Source organism: Mesoplodon mirus (assembly GCF_964341445.2).
Source record: "Mesoplodon mirus genome assembly, chromosome: 2".
Classification (NCBI taxonomy): Eukaryota; Metazoa; Chordata; class Mammalia; order Artiodactyla; family Ziphiidae; genus Mesoplodon; species Mesoplodon mirus.
Genome location: NC_138977.1, coordinates 83,859,770 through 83,879,901, shown reverse-complemented (window position 1 = coordinate 83,879,901; position 20,132 = coordinate 83,859,770). Strand labels below are relative to the sequence as shown.

General features: G+C 44.3%; 1 protein-coding gene across 2 annotated transcripts in view; it reads left to right on the top strand.

The window, feature by feature from the left end:
* The first annotated feature begins 4,425 nt into the window (after positions 1–4,425).
* BEND4 (BEN domain containing 4) overlaps positions 4,426–20,132 on the top strand; it is a 35,724-nt gene continuing 20,017 nt past the window's right edge. For both annotated transcript variants that reach the window (XM_082611031.1, XM_082611032.1), the window contains exons 1-2: positions 4,426–5,413; positions 12,592–13,158. In XM_082611031.1, the coding sequence (XP_082467157.1) occupies positions 4,930–5,413; positions 12,592–13,158 (1,051 nt within the window). In that variant the 5' untranslated portion in view covers positions 4,426–4,929. The remainder of the gene's footprint in view (positions 5,414–12,591; positions 13,159–20,132) is intronic.

Here is a 20,132-nt window from a genome sequence, read left to right as displayed (position 1 = left end):
CATAAAATGTACCCATTGGGGGAAATGGATGAAGGGTACCTGGCACCTCTCTGCACTATCTTTGCAACTTCCTGTGAGTTTGTAATTATGTCAAAATAATAAGTTTAGAATCTGTAATTATGTCAAAATTAAAATGTTTTATTTTTTAAAGCGCTGTAGTAAAGAAATTGTGTTTCATCGGAAAACTGCATTGTCTACATACAGCACACTGTCCCCAGTTACCTGATTCTACTCTTCCATTGTCTTTGAACTATTTTTACAACTTTGAAAGTTTAGATAACTGAGAGATGTGCAAACCGTCCTGCCTGGTAGAGGTTCCCTTGCAGCCCTCACCCACATTCCTCATGGGAAAACCAGCTTACACACGAAAAAACCACTTACACATTCAATTCAACCTTCCTTTATTCCACATCAAATTGTCCTTTGAACACGAGGGCATTGAGCAAGTTAAATAAAATCTTTAACATCTGTTCATTTTTATGTATGGGAGTCGTGATTTTACCTTTTCTGAAAACTCTCTCTCAAGAACATAAATCTGGTGATGTCACTCCCCAGCTTAACTGCTTCCTAGCTTCCCACTGCATTTAGAATGAATCCCAAACGTTTCCCCAGATGGACAAGGCCCTGCCCAGCCAGGACCCAGCCTGCCTCTCAGGCCTCATCTCCTCACTCTGCCCCTTGCCAGGACACTCCAACTACTGGCCCTTCTTTCAGCTCCCTGAGAACATCAAGTCTGTTCCCGCCTTATGGCTCGTACACCCGTTGTCCCTCAGCCTGGACTGCTCTTCTCATGGATGGCTCTTTTTAAGAGCAAACTGTAAACTCAGTTGTTCCACCCTCAGAGAGATCTTCTCAAGCACTCTCTCAAAAGTAACATACCCATCCTATTTTTTTATCATAATTATTTCTATCTGATATAATAATAACAGTGTTATTATGTGTTATATATTATTTAACACATTTTAAATGTTATAACATATATAAGCATAATATATTTATTATATATTTTATAATTTTTTTTATTTTTAATGTTCATGGGAGTATAGTTCATTTACAATGTTGTGTTAGTCACAGGTGTACAGCAAAGTGAATTAGTTATACATATACATATATCCGCTCTTTTTTTAGATTCTTTTCCCATATAGGCCATTACAGAGTAATAAGTAGAATTCCCTGTGCTATACAGTAGGTCCTTATTAGTTACCTATTTTATATATAGTAGTGTGTATATGTCAATCCCAATCTCCCAATATATTTATTATATAAATATATTAATACTGTTCAGTTAGCTATAGTTTATTTATCTTCCCACCCCAATTCTATAATGTAGAACCTTGAAATTTGGCTCTGCTATATCCTCAGTGCTTAGAAAGGTCCCTAGCAAACATAGTAGGCACTCAATATATATTTGTTGAAGAAATCCCTGGGTGAATGATGCTCGCAGAAGTAGTGAAGTTCCCACCACTGGAGGCATTTAAGCATGATTTGTACAACCACTTGACAGGGTCATAGAAAAGCCATGGGCATACGCTCAGTCACAAGAATAAAAGACCATTTTGGTCCTTTCTAGGACTATGAGCTTATGATTCTGTGGCCACCATGCCCTTTCTGCTATGCAAATGGAAAAAGCAAAGGAGTATTCCTCAGTCATTTTCCACCGAATGATAGTATGCACACCCCTGTTCCTGCTGCAATATCATCTCAGCATTAAAATGTTGAAGCTAATCAGATATTTAATTTCAAAGTGGAAGGTCATTATCTTGTCACAAAATTTTATTCCAATTACTTTTTTTTTTCTATTATACGAAATGAATTAAAAGTAGCACAAAACATTGGGAGATCAAACAGTCAATCAGAAGCTCATTAAATATCATTGAAATTGGTGCAATAAAAAGCATTTCCCATGGCTGACTTATTATTTAAAAGCTATATTCTGGATGGCTTCAAGGAATTGACATGCTGCCAATCAAAAAATCACCCTGTCCATAAATAGCCACTTGGCTTTTAAAGGTTCACTATCTTTTTTTTTTTTTGAAATAAGAGTAAATACCTGAAAAGATTTAAAGCACGGGTGTAATTACGATCCTGTCAGCCCCTATGAGACCCTAAAGAGAAGATATCATCTGATAATTTGGAGTATAATTTACAGCAAGATGCTTACAAAGTGCCACCAATGATTTTATAAACACTTCAATACACTACATTTATGTACAATACTCAACTAAGTACAACCCCAGCCAGGGTATAGTGGTCAGTTACAATTTTAAAATTGAGTTCAATTCCACACTTGGAGTAAATGCCCATTTTATTTTCTAAAGAGTGAATATTAAGCACTTCATTTTGCTATGGACCCAGACATAGGTGACTGCTAGCGTAAGGATCTAAAAGCTGGTCATTTTAAAAATTCTAATATTTTTCCTCTAGGACCTCTTTTTTTTTTTTTAGCCAAATCACTAATTTTACCATTCTGTTTTATAGAAACATCCATCTTTGACATACAGGATGGCCAGGTCCTTTTCATTGGTAAAATATAAAACAGAAGTATTGTTCCCAGTCTCTTAAGGTGCATAAGTGGTGAGGATGATACAAATTAAAAATACATAAGCAGAAGAGAAAGCTCCCAGGTATAGGAAATTACTTCTTCAGTAGAAGGACTGAAGAATTTCTCCCCTCTAACCCCTTCCCCCTCACCACACACACACACACTGCCACCACCCAATTTCTTTTCAAAAGCCAGGACTTACTGACAAATTATCTGGGAGTAAAGTGGGAGGGAAACATTTCAATGCAAAATTCAGAACTGCTTTATAGAAAGAAAAGTGTGGGGAGGTTTGTTATCATTTATTTCCTCCAGTATATCATTCAATTTCAGCTGTCTCACGTCTCAGAAGCTTCCCCATTTCTCACCCATGTGCCTAAGAAACATCTCCCTGGCATCTCATTCTCTCCCTGTCTCTCACCAGCATTTCATTATTTCTTAACTGTCCCTCTCATGCTTGTCTCCCTTTTTCTTAGTGATCCACGTGTCCTCATTTAGCAGTTTTCAGAAGCCAGGGAGAAACGTTGCAAATAATGTTAAATATGATTAATATCTTGAATTCCTTGAAATATGACATGCATGAGTTACAATGAAACCTCTTTTATTTCCCCATGAAATGTTTTTGCATAATGAGAAAGAAAATGTCCTCTATGCCCTAATCAGCCCTGACAGTTCCTGGACTCCCAAATACTTTTATTTATGGCATTATTTATTTCATCTCTAATAAATGGAGAGGGGGGGAAACCACAGCATGACCTGAGGAGGCTGCAGAGAGAGAGACTATCTAGGGTGGAGAACACAGAAGCTGATCCTGCAAAGAGAGAGAAGGCTTCCAAAGGAAGGGAGATCTGGCAAATGAGAGGCCAAGGTCCTGAACCCTCAGAAGAAGAAAATAGGTCACCTTCCCAAGTCTAAAAGGAAAGCTCTGAAAAGGAACCTAACTTCAGAGTGGAGAGATGATGGTCACACATCCAGGAGGAGATGTACCCAGAATTCTAACCTCGAGAGTGAAGATTGAAGGCTGAAAAGCAAACCAGGGAAGGGAGTATGCTGGTATTGGAGCTGACCTAGGGGAGGGGTGATTTGCTCCCAAAAGTGCCTGGGAGAAGCCACGACAGTCCTCTAGATCTGAAGACATCTCTAGCTCATGGGATCCTCCTCCAAACCACAGAGGCTCTTCCCTCATTCAAACAACTACTGAAATTGTGTGTCCTCCAGAAACCCTGGCCGTGTGACCCTAGGTGCAGTAAGGAGCTGCCTGGGCAACGCAAGGAGCAAGAGCTTTCGGCCCATCTTGATGCTACAAGCACTTACAAATATATATATACCAAATGACATTGTTGAGAGTATCTAATCACCATCCCAAAAGGAGGTATCAGGTCATATTTTTTTCCCTCAATTGCACAGAGTCTACGTGCTACAAGAAGTGTGAATTTGAATATCTGAGTACATCTGTGCAACTCAGCCACACACTCTTGAGTGTCTGACTTTGGGTAATTTCCTCCAAGAGCCTCGGTTTTCTCATCTGTGGAATGGGGACACCGATTCTGTTACGCCCTCTCAGGGGCCTTGGAGGGAACTAACTGAAATAACGTGAAAGCCCGATGCTTTGTGCGCTCTTAGGACACCATAAGCTCGAAGGCCAGGAGCTGGGTATAGGCAGAAACCCCCGGGCGCGCAAACAACTCGCAGCGACCTAGGTCAAGACCTTCTGAAGATGTTCCTTTCAGAAGGCTAGGGGAGCAATTACCCATCGGCAGAAGAACGGGTTGTAATACCTTCCCAAGGCGCACACGCACTCTAGCTACCGCCCCGCCCCTACTACTACCAGCCCCTCAGGGCAACCCCGAGAGTTCGGGGTCAAGCAGGCGGCGCCAAGAGCTCTTTCCTAAAACTGAACCCCGCCCACAGCAGCAGGAGCCTCAAGTGCAAGTCTGGGGCTCCGAAGTCTCGTCCCGGCCGGAACCTCGCGCTGTTACCAGGGGGCCCTCGGGGTCCCGGCTCATTCCTTCCCTTCTCCGTCGGAGGCGCACACCCGGCTGGGCGACCACGCGGGCGGCAGCGGCGGCGCCAGGCCCCGCCCCCGCCCCCATTATCATTAGCAGATATAACCCTAAACACTTGTTCTTTACCTCCTTTCTCCCTCCAGGCATTGGTGAGGCAGCCTGTCAATCAGCGCTCGGGCGGCAGCCCCCCGCGCAGGGGCTCGGCGATGCCAGCCTTCGCGACAGGCGGCAGTGGCGGCGGCGACGGCGGCCACGGCACAGACAGCCACCCTTCCACGCGCGCGCACTCGGGCAGAGCCGTTCGGCGGGCGGCAGAGGCACCCTCGGAGCCCGGCGCCGGGCGCGGAGGGGGCGTGCGACCCGGGACCTGCCCAGAGGCGCAGAATGGAGGAGGAGATGCAGCCGGCGGAAGAGGGGCCCAGCGTCCCCAAAATCTACAAGCAGCGCGGCCCCTACAGCGTCCTCAAGACATTCCCCAGCAAGAGACCGGCGCTGGCCAAGCGCTACGAGCGACCCACCCTGGTGGAGCTGCCGCACGTGCGGCCGCCCCCGCCGGCCTTCGCGCCGCAAGCCGCGGTCTCCATCAGCAGCAGCGAGCCGCCGCCGCCACCGCAGCAGTTCCAGGCGCAGAGCTCTTACCCACCCGGGCCCGGCCGGGCCGCCGCCGCCGCCTCGTCGTCGTCTCCGTCCTGCACTCCCGCCGCGTCCCAGGGCCACCTGAGGACCCCAGCGCCGCCGCCCGCGGCCCCCGCCGCGTCGTCGTCCTCATCTTTCGCCGCCGTCGTCAGGTACGGCTCGGGCCCGGCGGCAGCCTCCGCGGGCAGCAGCAGCGCGGGCGGCAACGGCGCCAGCCTGGAGCTCAGCGCAGGTACCAACTCTCGGGAGCAACTTTCCGTCCCGCCACGGGTTGGGGGAGGGGTGGGACCCGGGAAGGAGAAACCGGGGAACGAGGAGAGCCTCCCGCGCGCCGAGCCCAGCGGCGGGGGGGGTGGGGGGGAGAGCGGGAGGCGCCCAGAGCCGGCTGAGGGAGCATCGGGACGTCCGAGCGCACCCCCGAGGCCTCTACGCGCCGGCACCAACTTCTGGAGGGAGGTTCACCGCCGCCGCGTCCGGGGCTTCCGATGGAGCGCGCGCCTCTTAACAGGTGGCTCCGCCGCTCGCGTCCCACTCGGCGCCTGGGGAGCGCGGCAGGGGCGATCGGCGGGGCGGGGGCGGCGCGCGGGCGGGGAGTGGGGGCGGGACACCGTGGGGTGACAGCGGCGGTGGCGCGGGGAGAAGCGGGCGCTACTCTGGCGGTTCTCGGGGACACCCTCCCTTTCCCCTCCGCTGCTTCACTTTCTCCTTCTGCTTCTTCCCTTTATCTGCCTCTCTCCTCCGTTTGTTCTTCCTTCCCTTCTCATTTGCCCTTTGGTCCTCTTCTTCTCGCTCACTCTGTCGCGGTCACGCGGCTGGCCCTAGGGCTGCTTTCCTGCTTTTTTCCGGGCGAGCGCGCGCTGTCTCTGCCTCTCCCTGCCCCCACCTTCCCCCGGCCACCCCAGAGTCCCCGCCGGTGTGTGCAGGACGCGGGGCTCCTCTGCAGCAGCCACGCGGGTGGAACTGGCGCTCGCCCTGGCGGCCGCGACTTCAGGGACGGAGACCTCCCGCCCCTCCCCCCAGCCCCGAGAACCCCGGGCGCTCTGGGCCCCGCAGGGTGGGCGCTGCTGCACCGCGGGGTCCCGGGCCCCGCAGAAATGACTGCCTTTCGGGGAGCACCCACCCCAAGGTACGCGACTGCTGAGGAAAGCCGGCTCTCCAGCCCGGCGGCGGGGAGGGCGACGGGCTGGTGGAGAGGTCACAGCCTGGGGCCTGCGCCCAAGTGTGCTCTCTGCTACCCGAGGACGCGCAGCCCCGTGTATCCCGCCGCTCAGAACGAAAAGTTCCTGCTCAGGCCTTTTACGGCACTTTGGAGCCCCCCAAATCCTGTCTATCAGTGAATCCACGGCTTCCTTTTTTCCTAATGAAAATAGGAGCATTGTCTTGAAATGCGTTATAGATGCCTAAGCTCATGTTCTGTTGTTTGTCAATATTTTGACACAAGAAAGATTGGTTTTGAGAAAGAAAATCTAATTATAGGTTATAGTGAAGACTTGCTCTGTCACATCCCTCACTGGCTGGGAGATGTTGGCGAGGTTTTTATGTGGATATCCTTATTGTTTGTGAGGTGTGGTTTATTTCCTGTATTTTAATTCCGTTGTGCTTTATGTTCATCGTGAGGCTAGCCTAGTTTCACTTTCCTCGTTTTTCTTCTGTTTTCCCCCCTTCTTAGTGAGGTTTGTGTGCTTTCTGGGCTTGGGGTCTGGTTTTCTTATATACTACTTGTTGTTCACTCCTTGTTTATTTCCCGGCTCTGCTTTATCTTCCTTTATCTTTACATTGTTCAGAAGTTTGGGTCCTTTTTCCACATTCTATATTTTGCTTACTCCTTTGCACAGCCTCAGTGCCACCATGTTCATTGGGGTTTTCCCCCTCTTTATCTGCCCAGTTCAGTCTTTAATCTCATCCTGCTTTCTCCTTTCAGTCTTTGCTGACTGTCTTTCTTTTACTTTGATTAATACAGTATAAATCTGCCCCTTCTCATTACCATTTTCATCCATAGTTTTAACCTTGCTTTTTCCCTACTATTTTTCCTGTATTTCTTTTTTCTGCACCAGTCACTTGCTATCCTTTCCATGGTGCCTTCTACTCTGGCAGTTTCCCCACTCTTTTATCCATAAGGAGTTTTTGTTGTTGTTTCCTTCTTACCTTGTTGTGAATGTCCTCTTTCAGTGTTTCTTCTAACATCCTGTTTAGTTTGTCTCTGTCCCCAGGTGGAAATCATATCACTGAATTTAAAGGAGTGGAAAGGGGCTTTTTGATGTCCCTCCAACTCCCTATGTTTCTTATTTCCTTTTATTTTCAGTGCTGCTGCTGTTTTTTTTTTGTTTGTTTTTTTAAGAGAGGTCATAGAGAGGTAGGCTAGATAGCCCCAAGAACAGGATGCCATGTGCTTGTTCGAAAGATGGAAATTGAATGGTAGGTTTCTGCCATGCAGTGAAGAAAATGGTCAGGGGCAAAAAAAAAAGACCATAGTACTAGACATCATGAATTGTGGTCATACTATTAATCATTGGGGGACAAAGCCATCTCTTCACAGGCACAGTGATGTGAGTGGCCATCAGAGGGACAGTCACCTGAAGAGCTGATTGGCTCTTTGAGGAACTAGTGGTTCCACTTTGAACCAATAAGCATGTGTGTACGGACAGTCATCCTAGCACACTGGGTGGGGTAGGGGTAGGGGTGGATTTGCTTGTTGCACCCTCACAACAGTGGTACTGCAGGGTCTCAGGCTGCCTCATAAACTGAAAATAGTCAAAATGTCGATGAGATGAAATGAGTCAAGGATGGAAGAGAGATAACTGAGTGTCCAGAGAAAATGCAGTGAAAAGATGAAAGGGTTGAAGTGAACCTTATTTGCCATTAAGGACCATAAACCACTGAGAGGAGAAATACATGATTAAAATAGATTTTTCAACATTCTTATAAAATCTCCTGAAGAGTATAATTTTCCTTAAAAGCGGTAATATGCCATGGTTCTAAAAGCATATTTTTCCTCTGTGGGAGGCTTAGAGTTAAAACTCACGTAGATCTTGATATGCAGCCTAAATTTGGCATCAGGAAATGGGAAATTGCATCTTTAAGCAGAGTACAATCAAAAATGAATTACAATAAATCCTATATAATTGCATAGGTCATTCTCTTTAATGAGATTTTATTAACCTGACTGTCAAGCTTTTGAGTCAGGCAGATATTTTATCTTCTTCAACTGATAAAAGTGTCAGCTATAAACCACCATATAAATATTCATAAATCTACACATCTGTGGCAGCCTATCAGCATCATTCTTTTGGACATTAAAAGCATTCTAATTACTTTCTGTCTAGCAGAGCTGAAATGCTGCCTGTTATAGTATGTGCTTGGCAGGCATGATTGCTTTTGTTTGCCATCACAAATAGCAGCATCCTATTTTATATACCGATGGTCCAGAAAATATTCAGGGATTGACTGAGCAGGATGAATATTAGGAAGCACCATCTGGTTTTGATAGCACTGAGTATATTAACTCATCTGTTAATTTTTGACACATCATTGATTTATTTATTTAGAAAAATTGCATCCTGTTTTGCTGTGTTGATATTTGCCATTAGGAAAAAAAATTGGATGGCATTTTTTTGAAAGACATGCAGTAGTTCATTGATTTAAGACAGGGGTGATGCTTCCAAAGATGCTTTCATTTTCTAACTTCTAGTTTCTATGCCACGAAGTCCTCTCATAAAAAGAAGTTATATTAATGTTTTAAGGAAATTATCTATTTTGAACTAGTTGCAAATCCTTTGATAGATGTAATATATGGATACATGGTAGTATAGGTCACAAAAAAATTTTTTCTGCTTCTGCATTTTTAATATTAATATATTTCACCCTTTGTGGGCTAAAATCAAAAGATTACCACTAATCTTGACTACTGTGATCTCCTTCATAGAAACAGCATACTCTTGGGGATCTGCTGTGATGGGCAAATTCCATTCAAGGCTTTACTTACAAAGAAGGATGTTAAAGTAGGGAGCCTGTGTTTCATTGCTGAGTTCCCATCCCTCTTCTTCACTTACCAGATTTAGGATGGATTAAACCACTTAAAATCTGAAGAAATTCTAGAAATGAATTTTTTAATTACAAAAATAACATGGGTTCGGATTCTGGAATCAGACTAGGCACAATTTGCAACATGATATTAGATCCCAACAGATTGCACAATAAAGCAAAATAAATTAGAGAGATGTGGTCATTTTAGAGTGCTTTGTGATTGTGATTTATTAACATTTTACGGTGTTTAATTTTAAAGAAGTTAGGAATAAACTAGGTTGTTTTAAATCCTCTCTATAAACTGTTGACTTTGTACTTCCTTGCCATCACTTGACTGGAACATTCTGTGCCTAGCGGGGGAAGAGTTTAAAAATTTCAAAATACATGTTCACACTTTGCTCAGTTAAGAATCGTGGATCATTGGCCATTCAATCGTGTTCATATGAAAACAGAACTTTTCTCCATTTCTTAGCAATAATGGACATCACACAGTACTTGTGTTCTAATTATATTCTGTATGGAAAGCTGAAGCATTGCTGGCTGCAATATGTATTAAGTGTAAAGATTTGCCATTTCCCACCAAGTATAATAGTAATATTTTTCATCATACTCTTCAGTGTATTGACATAAAATACTATTCAAATATAAGGTAGTGAAAAGAAGAGAATTCAGCTTTAGGGCTACAGTTGGCATTTTTACATATATCAGTTCTGAGAACAAATTCAGAATGAAGCATTTGAAAAAACTGCAGGCAAGAACAGTTTTATGATTGTAACTATTCTCTGATATTCTGAGTGCACTTTAATACATTATCTTCATAATGTAGTATATTACATAATGATTTTTTTCTCAGCATGTTACGAGTTTATCCTTCAGTTAAGAAAACAAATCATGCTTGTCTCTACATCAGATTTTTTTCTCCCTTAAAATCTATACCCTAACGTGATTTATCAATATGATTAAAACAACTGAGCTCCTTAGGACATGGGACAAATACATTCGAGCAGTTCTTTCTAGGCAATTCTGTTTTAGCCTTTCCTTTCATATTTTGTTCCTTTCATCAAGGTTATGTTATAGGTGTATAGGCTGTAAATCAATTGGGACTATTCTGATTAAAATGCAAACAGTAAATACAACTTTAGATCTAGAATAGGATTATAGGATTAAATGAATGAAAACTGCTAGTGTGCTAGAATTGAGAATCCCCAATCAATATCATCCTTTGATTTTACTAATAAAAGAACAAAAAGCCAGGAGTAAAGAAATGAGAATGCAGCATCCTAAACCTCCCCACTTGTATGGTTCAGCTGTTTACTTTCTTGTTTATTCGGTTTTGGTCATTGTAAGATATAATACCCAATTATTTGAAGTATTTCTCCATTAAGTTTTGGTTCAAATCATGAGCTCAATTATTCCTTTCCACCTGGCTGGGGGCAGAGTCATCATCACTTCCAGTGTTCGGTGTGCGAAATATCCTTCCCATATCCACATCCCTTTTTCTCCAAGGCAGCAAGCCGACTTTATCTTGGCTGCTACTTCAGCCAAGTTTCCAGCCCATCAATCAGCTCTAGCCTAAAACTGTACCTGGCATCTTGTTCTTTCTTTAGTACTCAAAATAATCGTGTAAAAAATAGGCCTGTGCCTAATACTTGTGGGATTCAGGGTAAGGGTACAAATGCTGTAAACTAAGATACTCTATTTATTTATAAGAGTCCCCACATGTATTCAGTAAATATTTCTTGAGATTCTGTGCTGGCCCTCAAACCCCTGTCCACTCATGGAATATACAGTCTATAAATCTCTCCTGAACTGAAAAGAACTGGCCTCTGTGTTCTGACTTGTCATTTTTCCTGAGAGATTTAGGAATGGGAGCATTTTATAGATTTGGGAGATATGAGAGGTGCTTCGTATATGCTCTGGGCTTTATGTATATTCTTATTAAATAAGTGAAATAGGAGACTTGTACCCCCTTCCCCTGATATCTTAGTTACTTCAGGAAGAATAGTAAGAAAAAACAAAGTAGAGGATGAAGTACCACCTGGAGGTTTCTGAAGGTTGGTTTCACTGGTCATCATCCTGGGTTTTCTAGAGAAATCAATTTCTTAATCACAGCTATTTGGTTTGTTGTCCCCATAGAAGCCCTCAAGCATCTCACCACTTTTCACTTTTCAAGGTTTTTTTTTTTCCTCTCAGAAGAAAATACAGCTAGTCAACATTTCCAGAGACAGCAAGTGACTAGCTACATTTCTGTCATAAACAACGGATATCGGCATCTAGAATCTACAATATTTTGTTTGTTTCCATTACTCCGCGTAGGGTGGGAGAGGAAATGAGAGGTACCCTGATAGCTCTATATAAGCCCTAAAAAAGTTATCTCTCTCTCTGTGGGTATTTATTGATATAAATAGTGCATTCTGGGTGGTGGTCCAGAAAGAAGACAATATTCTTGTGACATTTACATTTAGGGTGAATTTTCAAGCCCCTTAGACTGACAACATTAAATCACATTTTCACGACATTGGATTTTTTCTTTCTTTCTTTTTGAAGTGAACTGATTGTTTTCTGTTTGCTTTTTGCTTTCCACTGATTGACAGTTAATGTGCTTTAGAATACATTTGTGGAAACTAACTGGCACTCTCGGCACATACCATTTAAAAGATTTGGTGGGAGAAGCCCTGAGAAGAGGCACTATTGCTTTTCAGATGCTGCTGCTATAGATCAAGCTAAACACTGGCCTTGACAAGAAATCTAAGTTAGCAGATAAAGTAAAAGAATGGTGAACACAGATGTTGGATGACACAGTCTTGCTTCGGGGCTCCTCATCATTTGCCTTGTAGGCCCACTCTTTATTTTACCGTAGACGTTTAGTGAGCTCTTCAAAAAGACTTATCGTTCTTCTCCATTTTGCATCTGGGAGCAACGTACTCTCAGCAGGGATTGTATCAGCTGATTAATAGCAAGGGCATGAGGGTACTCCAGAAATAGACGTAATGATTGCTGTAAGCCCTCCTGTCAATGAGGAGTTGAGTCTGCAGGGCTGGCTCGATTCATTAGAGTGAGGATATTAATGAAGCCAAAGATGTTAGTTCAGACCTGTGCAGGCCGGTTAATGCCACGGAGAGGGAGTCTCCATCCGGTGCCCCAGTCTCGCAGTCCAGCCATTTCCCAGAGTCAAGTTAGGGGTAGCTCATCAGGCACCCCACCAGCCACAGAGCAGCCGGAAGCTATGCATCCTATTAGAAGTGGATTGACCATGTCACCTGTGTGTGTAGCAGAGAGTAGAAGTCCATGTTTCTGACATTTTTTAATGTTAAACTCTAGATCGAGGACCTTACTTGTCCCTTGTCTTGGCTGTCAGTCTCTGATGTGTCTTCTCTTGTATTTCAGAGAGTCGTATGATCTTGGACGCCTTTGCTCAACAATGTAGCCGAGTCCTTAGCCTCTTAAATTGTGGAGGAAAGCTTCTGGACTCCAGCCATTCTCAGTCCATGATTTCTTGCGTAAAGCAGGAAGGCTCAAGTTACACTGAAAGACAGGAGCAGTGCCCTGTTGGCAAAGGGGTCCACAGTCAGACCTCAGACAGTGTAGACATAGAGATGCAATATATGCAAAGGAAACAGCAGACTTCTGCCTTCTTGAGGGTTTTCACTGACTCCCTACAAAATTACCTGCTCTCCGGGAGCTTTCCGACTGCAAACACCTCCTCGGTCAGTGAGTATGGCCACCTGGCGGATGTGGATCCTCTAGCAACGTCCCCCGTGCACACACTAGGTGGCTGGACCTCCCCGGCGACATCCGAATCCCACGGTCACCCATCCTCTTCTACGCTGCCTGAGGAAGAAGAAGAGGAGGAAGAGGAGGGCTACTGTCCTCGATGCCAAGAGCTGGAGCAGGAGGTGGTTTCACTGCAACAAGAAAATGAAGAGCTCAGAAGAAAGTTAGAGAGCATCCCAGGTACCCTGCCCTGTTACTTGCAAGCCACCTGTAACTCATTCCTTTCCAGTGTCCCATCTGCATGTATGTATGCATGCGTGCATGTATGTGTGGCTTTTTGTTGTTGTTTGGGCCGGCGATGTAGAAAAGTTAGAAAAACGGGCATGCACAGTTTTAGCCTACCAGTGCCAAACAGCAATTTCAAGATGAGCCAGTAGCCTTGTCCTGTGTTTAAGCCACAGTCTTCCGGGGTGTAGGCCTGAAAACTATGGTCCAATTAAAAGATGTCTCCACGGATACAAAAGTGATTCCTAGATGTAGTGCCATGAGATTGAAATAGGCCAGGTGCTGTGAGCTTGAATTTTCTGCAAAAAGTGACCCTGGTCCTTTAAAATGGCTTTTGTATTTTTAAAGACTTTGATATATGTGTTTTATTAGTCCATGATAGAAATTAAAATGAAATGATACCTACAGAGGCAGGGCTCAGAGAACAAATGGTCTCTTCTATTCCACTAATTTCTCCCGTCTTGTTAAGTTTCAACAGGCATGGTCTCTTTTTAGCATGCAAACTCCCCCTTAAAGTTAATATGCAACTGTAAACTAAAAGGAATAGCTCAAAAACAGACCAGTTATTAAGCTTGTCACAAACTAGTTGTGCTCCTGGCTAAACACGAGGCATTTTACCACCTCGCAGAGACACTAGATCTGCAGAGTAGTAAAGTCATCTTTATGGCAAGATCTTCTCTGGGTTGCAAAGCCATTTTTTTCCCTATTTGGAAAGCTCCTGATTTTGCCTATATCTTTGAGGTCATTCCTGCATGTCTGTGGCTTATAAAAGACATTAAGACCTTTATAATCATGCAGCCCCTTGATAAAAATTTTTGAGCATGTATCTACCAATGTACACATTCATTGGTTATTTACATACATATACTTATATACTAATATGTTCAAAATAAAGCATACATAACATATTTAAAAATTTTAAGGCTGGTCCAGAAATAGAAATAGAAATTATGTTCTTTTCCTAACTCAATGTCTTTGTACCACCCAATTTGGCAGCTGATGTAAAAAGAAGGAAGTGTTGAAGAAAGTTACCCATTTGCTTATTAGAATTGCCAAATCAGAAATTTATTTTCCTTCTGTCCTTTCATTTAAGAGACTTGCCCAAATAGAGCTGAGGTTTGGCTCAGAATGTTTTGGAATTAGATTGAGTGCAGTTGTGGGAGAGAAGCAGGAGGTGAAGTAAATCCACTCTCTGTTGTTACGTTTGAGCCCTGGGGTTAGATGCAGAGTCTTGGCGTTTTCCCTGCCAGGCAGGATCTGACTGCAGCAGAGACTGGCAGGACCCAGAAGAATGCAGTGGAACCAGAGCACTACTGGTTTCTCCAAGTCAAAGAGATATGGGTGCAGCTAACACACTGGGATTTTACAACTTTCACAGTTTCATAAATCATGTTAACTATTGGTTTTACCCCCAAAAGGGTATGTTGCATCTTACTCCCCACTCCTCCTCTTTCATTAGGGGAGAACATAGTGTCCTGGAGATCAGCCAACTGCAGATCCTTACATCAGCCATTCAGAACTGTGGGGAAGAGTTTCAGAGGGCAAGGACAGGTGACACAAATGTCCAGAGTATTATTGCCTAATTCCTAACTGTAAATATTTGGTGAGCCGTCTGTCCTTGGTAAACTTACCAAGCGAATTTGGGGTTCACTCCACCTCTTGTTTCCTAAATCTGTACAGATGAAATGTCTGTGTCAGGGATAACTCATTGCTGGCCTGCCACTAATCATTGTCCTTCTCTGCTTCCCAGAAAGACGAAAATCCTGCAATTTCTTGAGTCCTCTTGATGGTCAGACATTGAATGACAGTTGTTGAAATTAGGCTAATGATCACCACTCTTACTGTAAACATTCCACCACTGTTACTGTAAAGAGTCCCCTCCATGAACTTGAACCAATTCTACGTGGAGAGTCATGATTGCTTTAAATAATTCATACTGAAATTCAACTATATAAAGGAAAATCAGTTTGTCAATTATGAATAGAAAAAAAATAGTGTGAAATGCAGGAAAGATTAGCTATTTGTGATTACTTAACTCATGGATTCATTACCTAGGGATACCTTAGTATTGGGTGTCAGGTTGAAAGTGCCCCTCGAGATGAAAGACTTGAATCAAAGAGAGACATAACTGCCCTCTTGCCCTCCTCACCTCCCAACCTCCATCTTTGGCTAAACAACAAACCAGACTGTGGGTGATCACCCAAGAATCCACTTTGGCATTCTACGAGCTATGCCTTTGGTGTGGGCAGGGCCAGGGGGAATCTGTTACTTTTATCCATATGAATAAAAGTACAGCAATAATACTCTGGTTTTGCACATAACAACAATATTTTGCAAGCAGTAACTTTCCTGTGAGATTTGGGATCGATTTTCCCTAAGCAGTATCCGTGCTTCCCAATGATCCCAGTAGGCCTCTGTTATCCTAGAGGCCGTACATTTCCATAGAAGGACCTGGGGCTTTCTTCCTGTAGAGTCTGCCCATATGTTGTACGATCACTCTTCTTACAGCCAAGCAGGATGGATGAGTACAAAGGGGAGAGGAGCGTGCAGCAGTTAGCAGAGGAAATAAGGTGAACAAGATGATGGGGGCACCTGCAGTGGGTCAATTCAGGGGCAGTGTTCCTCAGGCACTTTCCTCTCTCTCCAGAGTCAGGCTGTTGAGCAACTCTGAGATTCCAGTTTCTTTCTTTTTCTTTTTTCCCCTGAAATAAAGCATTTATATCTGGGAGCAGTTCTTGAACTGAGAGCTCAAAAGAAATGAGCCTATTATATTAGTCTACAGGAAAAAATGCTTTCACTTGGGCAGCTGTAAAAGGGGGAAAAGAAAGGACAGCCCTCACCGAAAGGAGAGACTGGGGAGGGGTATTCTTTCTGGCACCACCCGAGAGGGCCCTTGTTTATTGTATTATTTGTGAAACATTCAACAAAGTCTTACTGATTATCAACTACATGCAAACAAGGGGATTCTAGAAAATGCTGTCTAACTTACTTTCCAGAGTTACCTGCAGATATAGGCAATTAAATATTTTATCCCAGGAAATAGCATTAGCACATTTTCTTTTGCATTAGATTATCACACTAGAAAATAGAAAGTCTGTTTAAAAGTTTAAATTTTTTAAAAGAAAGTGAAAATAGGTTAAAAGAAAAAAAAGTCACAAAAGGAAGACATTTGGATCAGGAATACAAAGAACTGAGAGGTTATTAAAAGAAGAATGGTGGGGCTTCCCTGGTGGCACAGTGGTTGAGAGTCCGCCTGTCGATGCAGGGGACACGGGTTCGTGCCCCGGTCCGGGAAGATCCCACATGCCGCCGAGCGGCTGGGCCCGTGAGCCATGGCCGCTGAGCCTGCGCGTCCAGAACCTGTGCTCCGCAATGGGAGAGGCCACAAGAGTGAGAGGCCCGCGTACCGAAAAAAAAAAAAAAAAGAAGAATGGTGATGGGCAAACTTCTCTATGGAGAAGATGTCAGGTTAGAGTAGTCACATTTATTCAGAAAGCTTACAGTCAGCACTGGATGAAGAGAACTCATAAGGGAGGGTGGATATAAAATACCATATTTCATCTAATTTAAGCCCCCATTGAATGTAAGACACACCAATACTTGATGTTCCACTAAGGAAGAAGAAAACACTGCAAATCGTAATTGCACATTATAATTATTCTTTGAACACCAAGTTCAGAGATTTACAAATATGATAAAATGTGGATGTTAGGAATATAAAATACTGTATGGTAATTTTAAAAATCACTTCCACACTACTATATATAAAATAGATAATTAGGGGCTTCCCTGGTGGCGCAGTGGTTGAGCGTCCGCCTGCCAATGCCGGACACACGGGTTCGAGCCCTGGTCTGGGAAGATCCCACATGCCACGGAGCAGCTGGCCCCGTGAGCCACAATTACTGAGCCTGCGCGTCTGGAGCCTGTGCTCCGCAACAAGAGAGGCCGCGATAATGAGAGGCCCGCGCACCGCGATGAGGAGTGGCCCCCACTTGCCACAACTAGAGAAAGCCCTCTCACAGAAACGAAGACCCAACACAGCCATAAATTAAAAAAAAAAAAAAAATAGATAATCAGCGAGGACCTACTGTGTAGCACAGGGAACTGTACTCAATATTTTGTAATAAGCTATAAGGGAAAAGAATCTGAAAAAATATATATATATATATATAAACTGAATCACTGTGCTGTACACCTGAAACTAAGACAACATTGTAAATCAACTATACTTCAATAAAATTTTAAAAATAACTTCCAAAGTAAAATAATTATGACACATTAAAAATACCTTGAAGTTTGCTAAGTGCCAAATATAGAGAAGATATACTTATTGTTGATATTAATAAAGAACTTTCTAAAAAGTACATTTATGGTCATCTCAATTTATCTTCATAACTCCAAACACAAATTAATATTCCCATTTTACAGACAAAGAGGTTGCAACCTGGACAGGTAAAGTCTGTGGCAGACCTCAGATTAGAATCAAAGCCTCTTGACCCCAGAGCTAGTTTATTACCCTCTTCCACCCACAAAATGTAGTCGATTCTCATTATTCGCAGTCGTTCTATTCTGTAAAGTCACTGTGAGCACTGAATCAGCAAGGCATTACTCTGAGGGGAAATACAGCCCTCGGTTCCCGAGAGCCTCTGGTCGCAACATTTTCATCAGCCAATCACAAAACCTCATTTTAAGTATGTTTTTGTTTAACGAGCCCTTATTTAATATATAGTATTAGTTGGTTAACATTGAATTCACAGCCAGCAACGCTGTGACTCAAGCCTGAACAAAGCTTATCTAACACGCATTTTCCCCTTGAAGCACATCACAGCCTTACGCTCAGGAACACTTAGACACCACTTCAACTCTCCGTTTGGGACTCCATTTTTTTTTTTATTTGCGGTACGCGGGCCTCTCACTGTTGTGGCCTCTCCCATTGCGGAGCACAGGCTCCGGACGCGCAGGCCCAGCGGCCATGGCTCACGGGCCCAGCTGCTCCACGGCATGTGGGATCTTCCCAGACCGGAGCACGAACCCGTGTCCCCTGCATCGGCAGGTGGACTCTGAACCACTGCAGCACCAGGGAAGCCCTGGGGCTCCTTTTAAACAGTGAAATCACCAAGCAGAAAAAGCACAAAAATGCAAAAACCATGGCACTAAACAGGACATGAAAAGAACCCTTGTTATCGTATGAGGGCTGAAATGAGCAGGCCACGTGTTACCTTGTTCAACCTCAGCCGGGGGTGTGTGATTCCAGAAATTCAGATTTCTCAGTGACCAGCCAAAGTCCGCAGTGACCACGAGAGCACCCCAAATACAGATTTGACCATTACAAATACATTTTAGCCAGTAGACAAATGCGCAGATCCAGAACCTGCACGTAATGAGGATCAACTGTACTAACTCAGGAGGCTACAGACTAGAGAATTAACCTTAGATTACGTACGAAGTGCTGACCCTAAGTAAGGATATTTTACGTAAGAAGATTTTAAAAAGATACATCACTGTCCGTTTTTGGATAACTAGTTTTGTAAGAACAAACAGCCCTTGGAGTAAGTGCAGGGTCGCAGTGCTAGTGCTCACCCGTGCTCGTGCCGCCCTCCAGCCCACGTGCCCAGAAGTGCCTGTGGGAGAAGGCTCAGGTCGACTTCTGGTCCCGAGAAACACATTGAGCATACTTAATGTGCGCGTTCTAAGGAGAATGAATGTTCTGAGTAAAAAACTAGAGCAAGTGATAGGAACAGAGAGCAATAAAGGATTGAATTCTTTTGCTCAGAAGTTGGTAACAGTCAGCACAACTGCTGGCGGTAGCTGCGAGACTTGAGGGACACAGAACAGCGCGGGCTGAAGAAAATGGCCCTGGAGTCAAAGCTGGGTTTGGATTTCTGCTCCTGCCACTTGCTATCTGTGGTTTTAGGCAACTTACTTAACCATTCTGAGCCTCGGTTTCCCCTTTCTGTAAGGTGAGGTTAATAATACTGGAATGCTGGAAGTGTTAAGTTCATTAAGTAGCCACTGAGTGCCTGCTAGGTGTTCCAGGAAGCACTCAACAAAGAGCAACCTTAAGAAACAGAGAGGGACATAGTCCTGTGCCTGATCATACAGAAGTCTTAAGTGGTTTTCTCAGATTGTTGATGGTACTCTTACCTTGTAAAGAGGTCAGCATTCAGTTAGTTACCCAGGTTGGGAGCCGCAGTTCCATCCATAACCACCTCTCTCCCTCCTTGATGTCAGCCTCCTCTACTCTGGATTCCACCTCGTATATACCCACCGGTGTGGGGTCCTCCCCCCTCTCCCCACTGCTTTCATCCAGGCCTGTCTCACCATATGGACTCTTGCAATAGCCACTCAACTCCCCCAGACGCCAGGCTCTGCCAACTGAAAAGGCCCACATCACCCACTGCTGAAAAGCCTCTATTGGCCCATGGAGTAAATTCCAGCCCCCTCAGCGTGGCACGTGACAACCTTCACTGCCTGAGTCTTCCTGTTCATTTCTGGAGACTTGCTCCTCAGTTCCCACCATACACCGAGTGTTCCAACCCCTCTGGACAATTTGTGATTCCTGAGCTGCCGTGCACTTGCTTCTGGTCTTCCCTTAACTCCTGCTGTCCTTCCAACATACCCTCCTTTTCCCCACTCGAGAAACTCCTACTCAGCCATCAGTACCCAGGTTAGGTGACACCCCTCCGTAACAAACCCCTCCCCCAGTTCCCAGGAAGAATTAACCACTTGCTGTATGTAGTACATCATGCTTGCTTCTGTTGAAGTCTGTATCAGGGCCAGTTTTTACTCTCTGTGTGTCTGTCTCTCCTGGGGTCTTGATACGAGGAGAGGCAGGCTGTGTAACGTCCTTGAGGATAGAGACTAAGTCACAGTCATCCTCATAACTCCGATTCCCAGCCCAGTGTCAGGCACATTCTGTTGTAGCAACT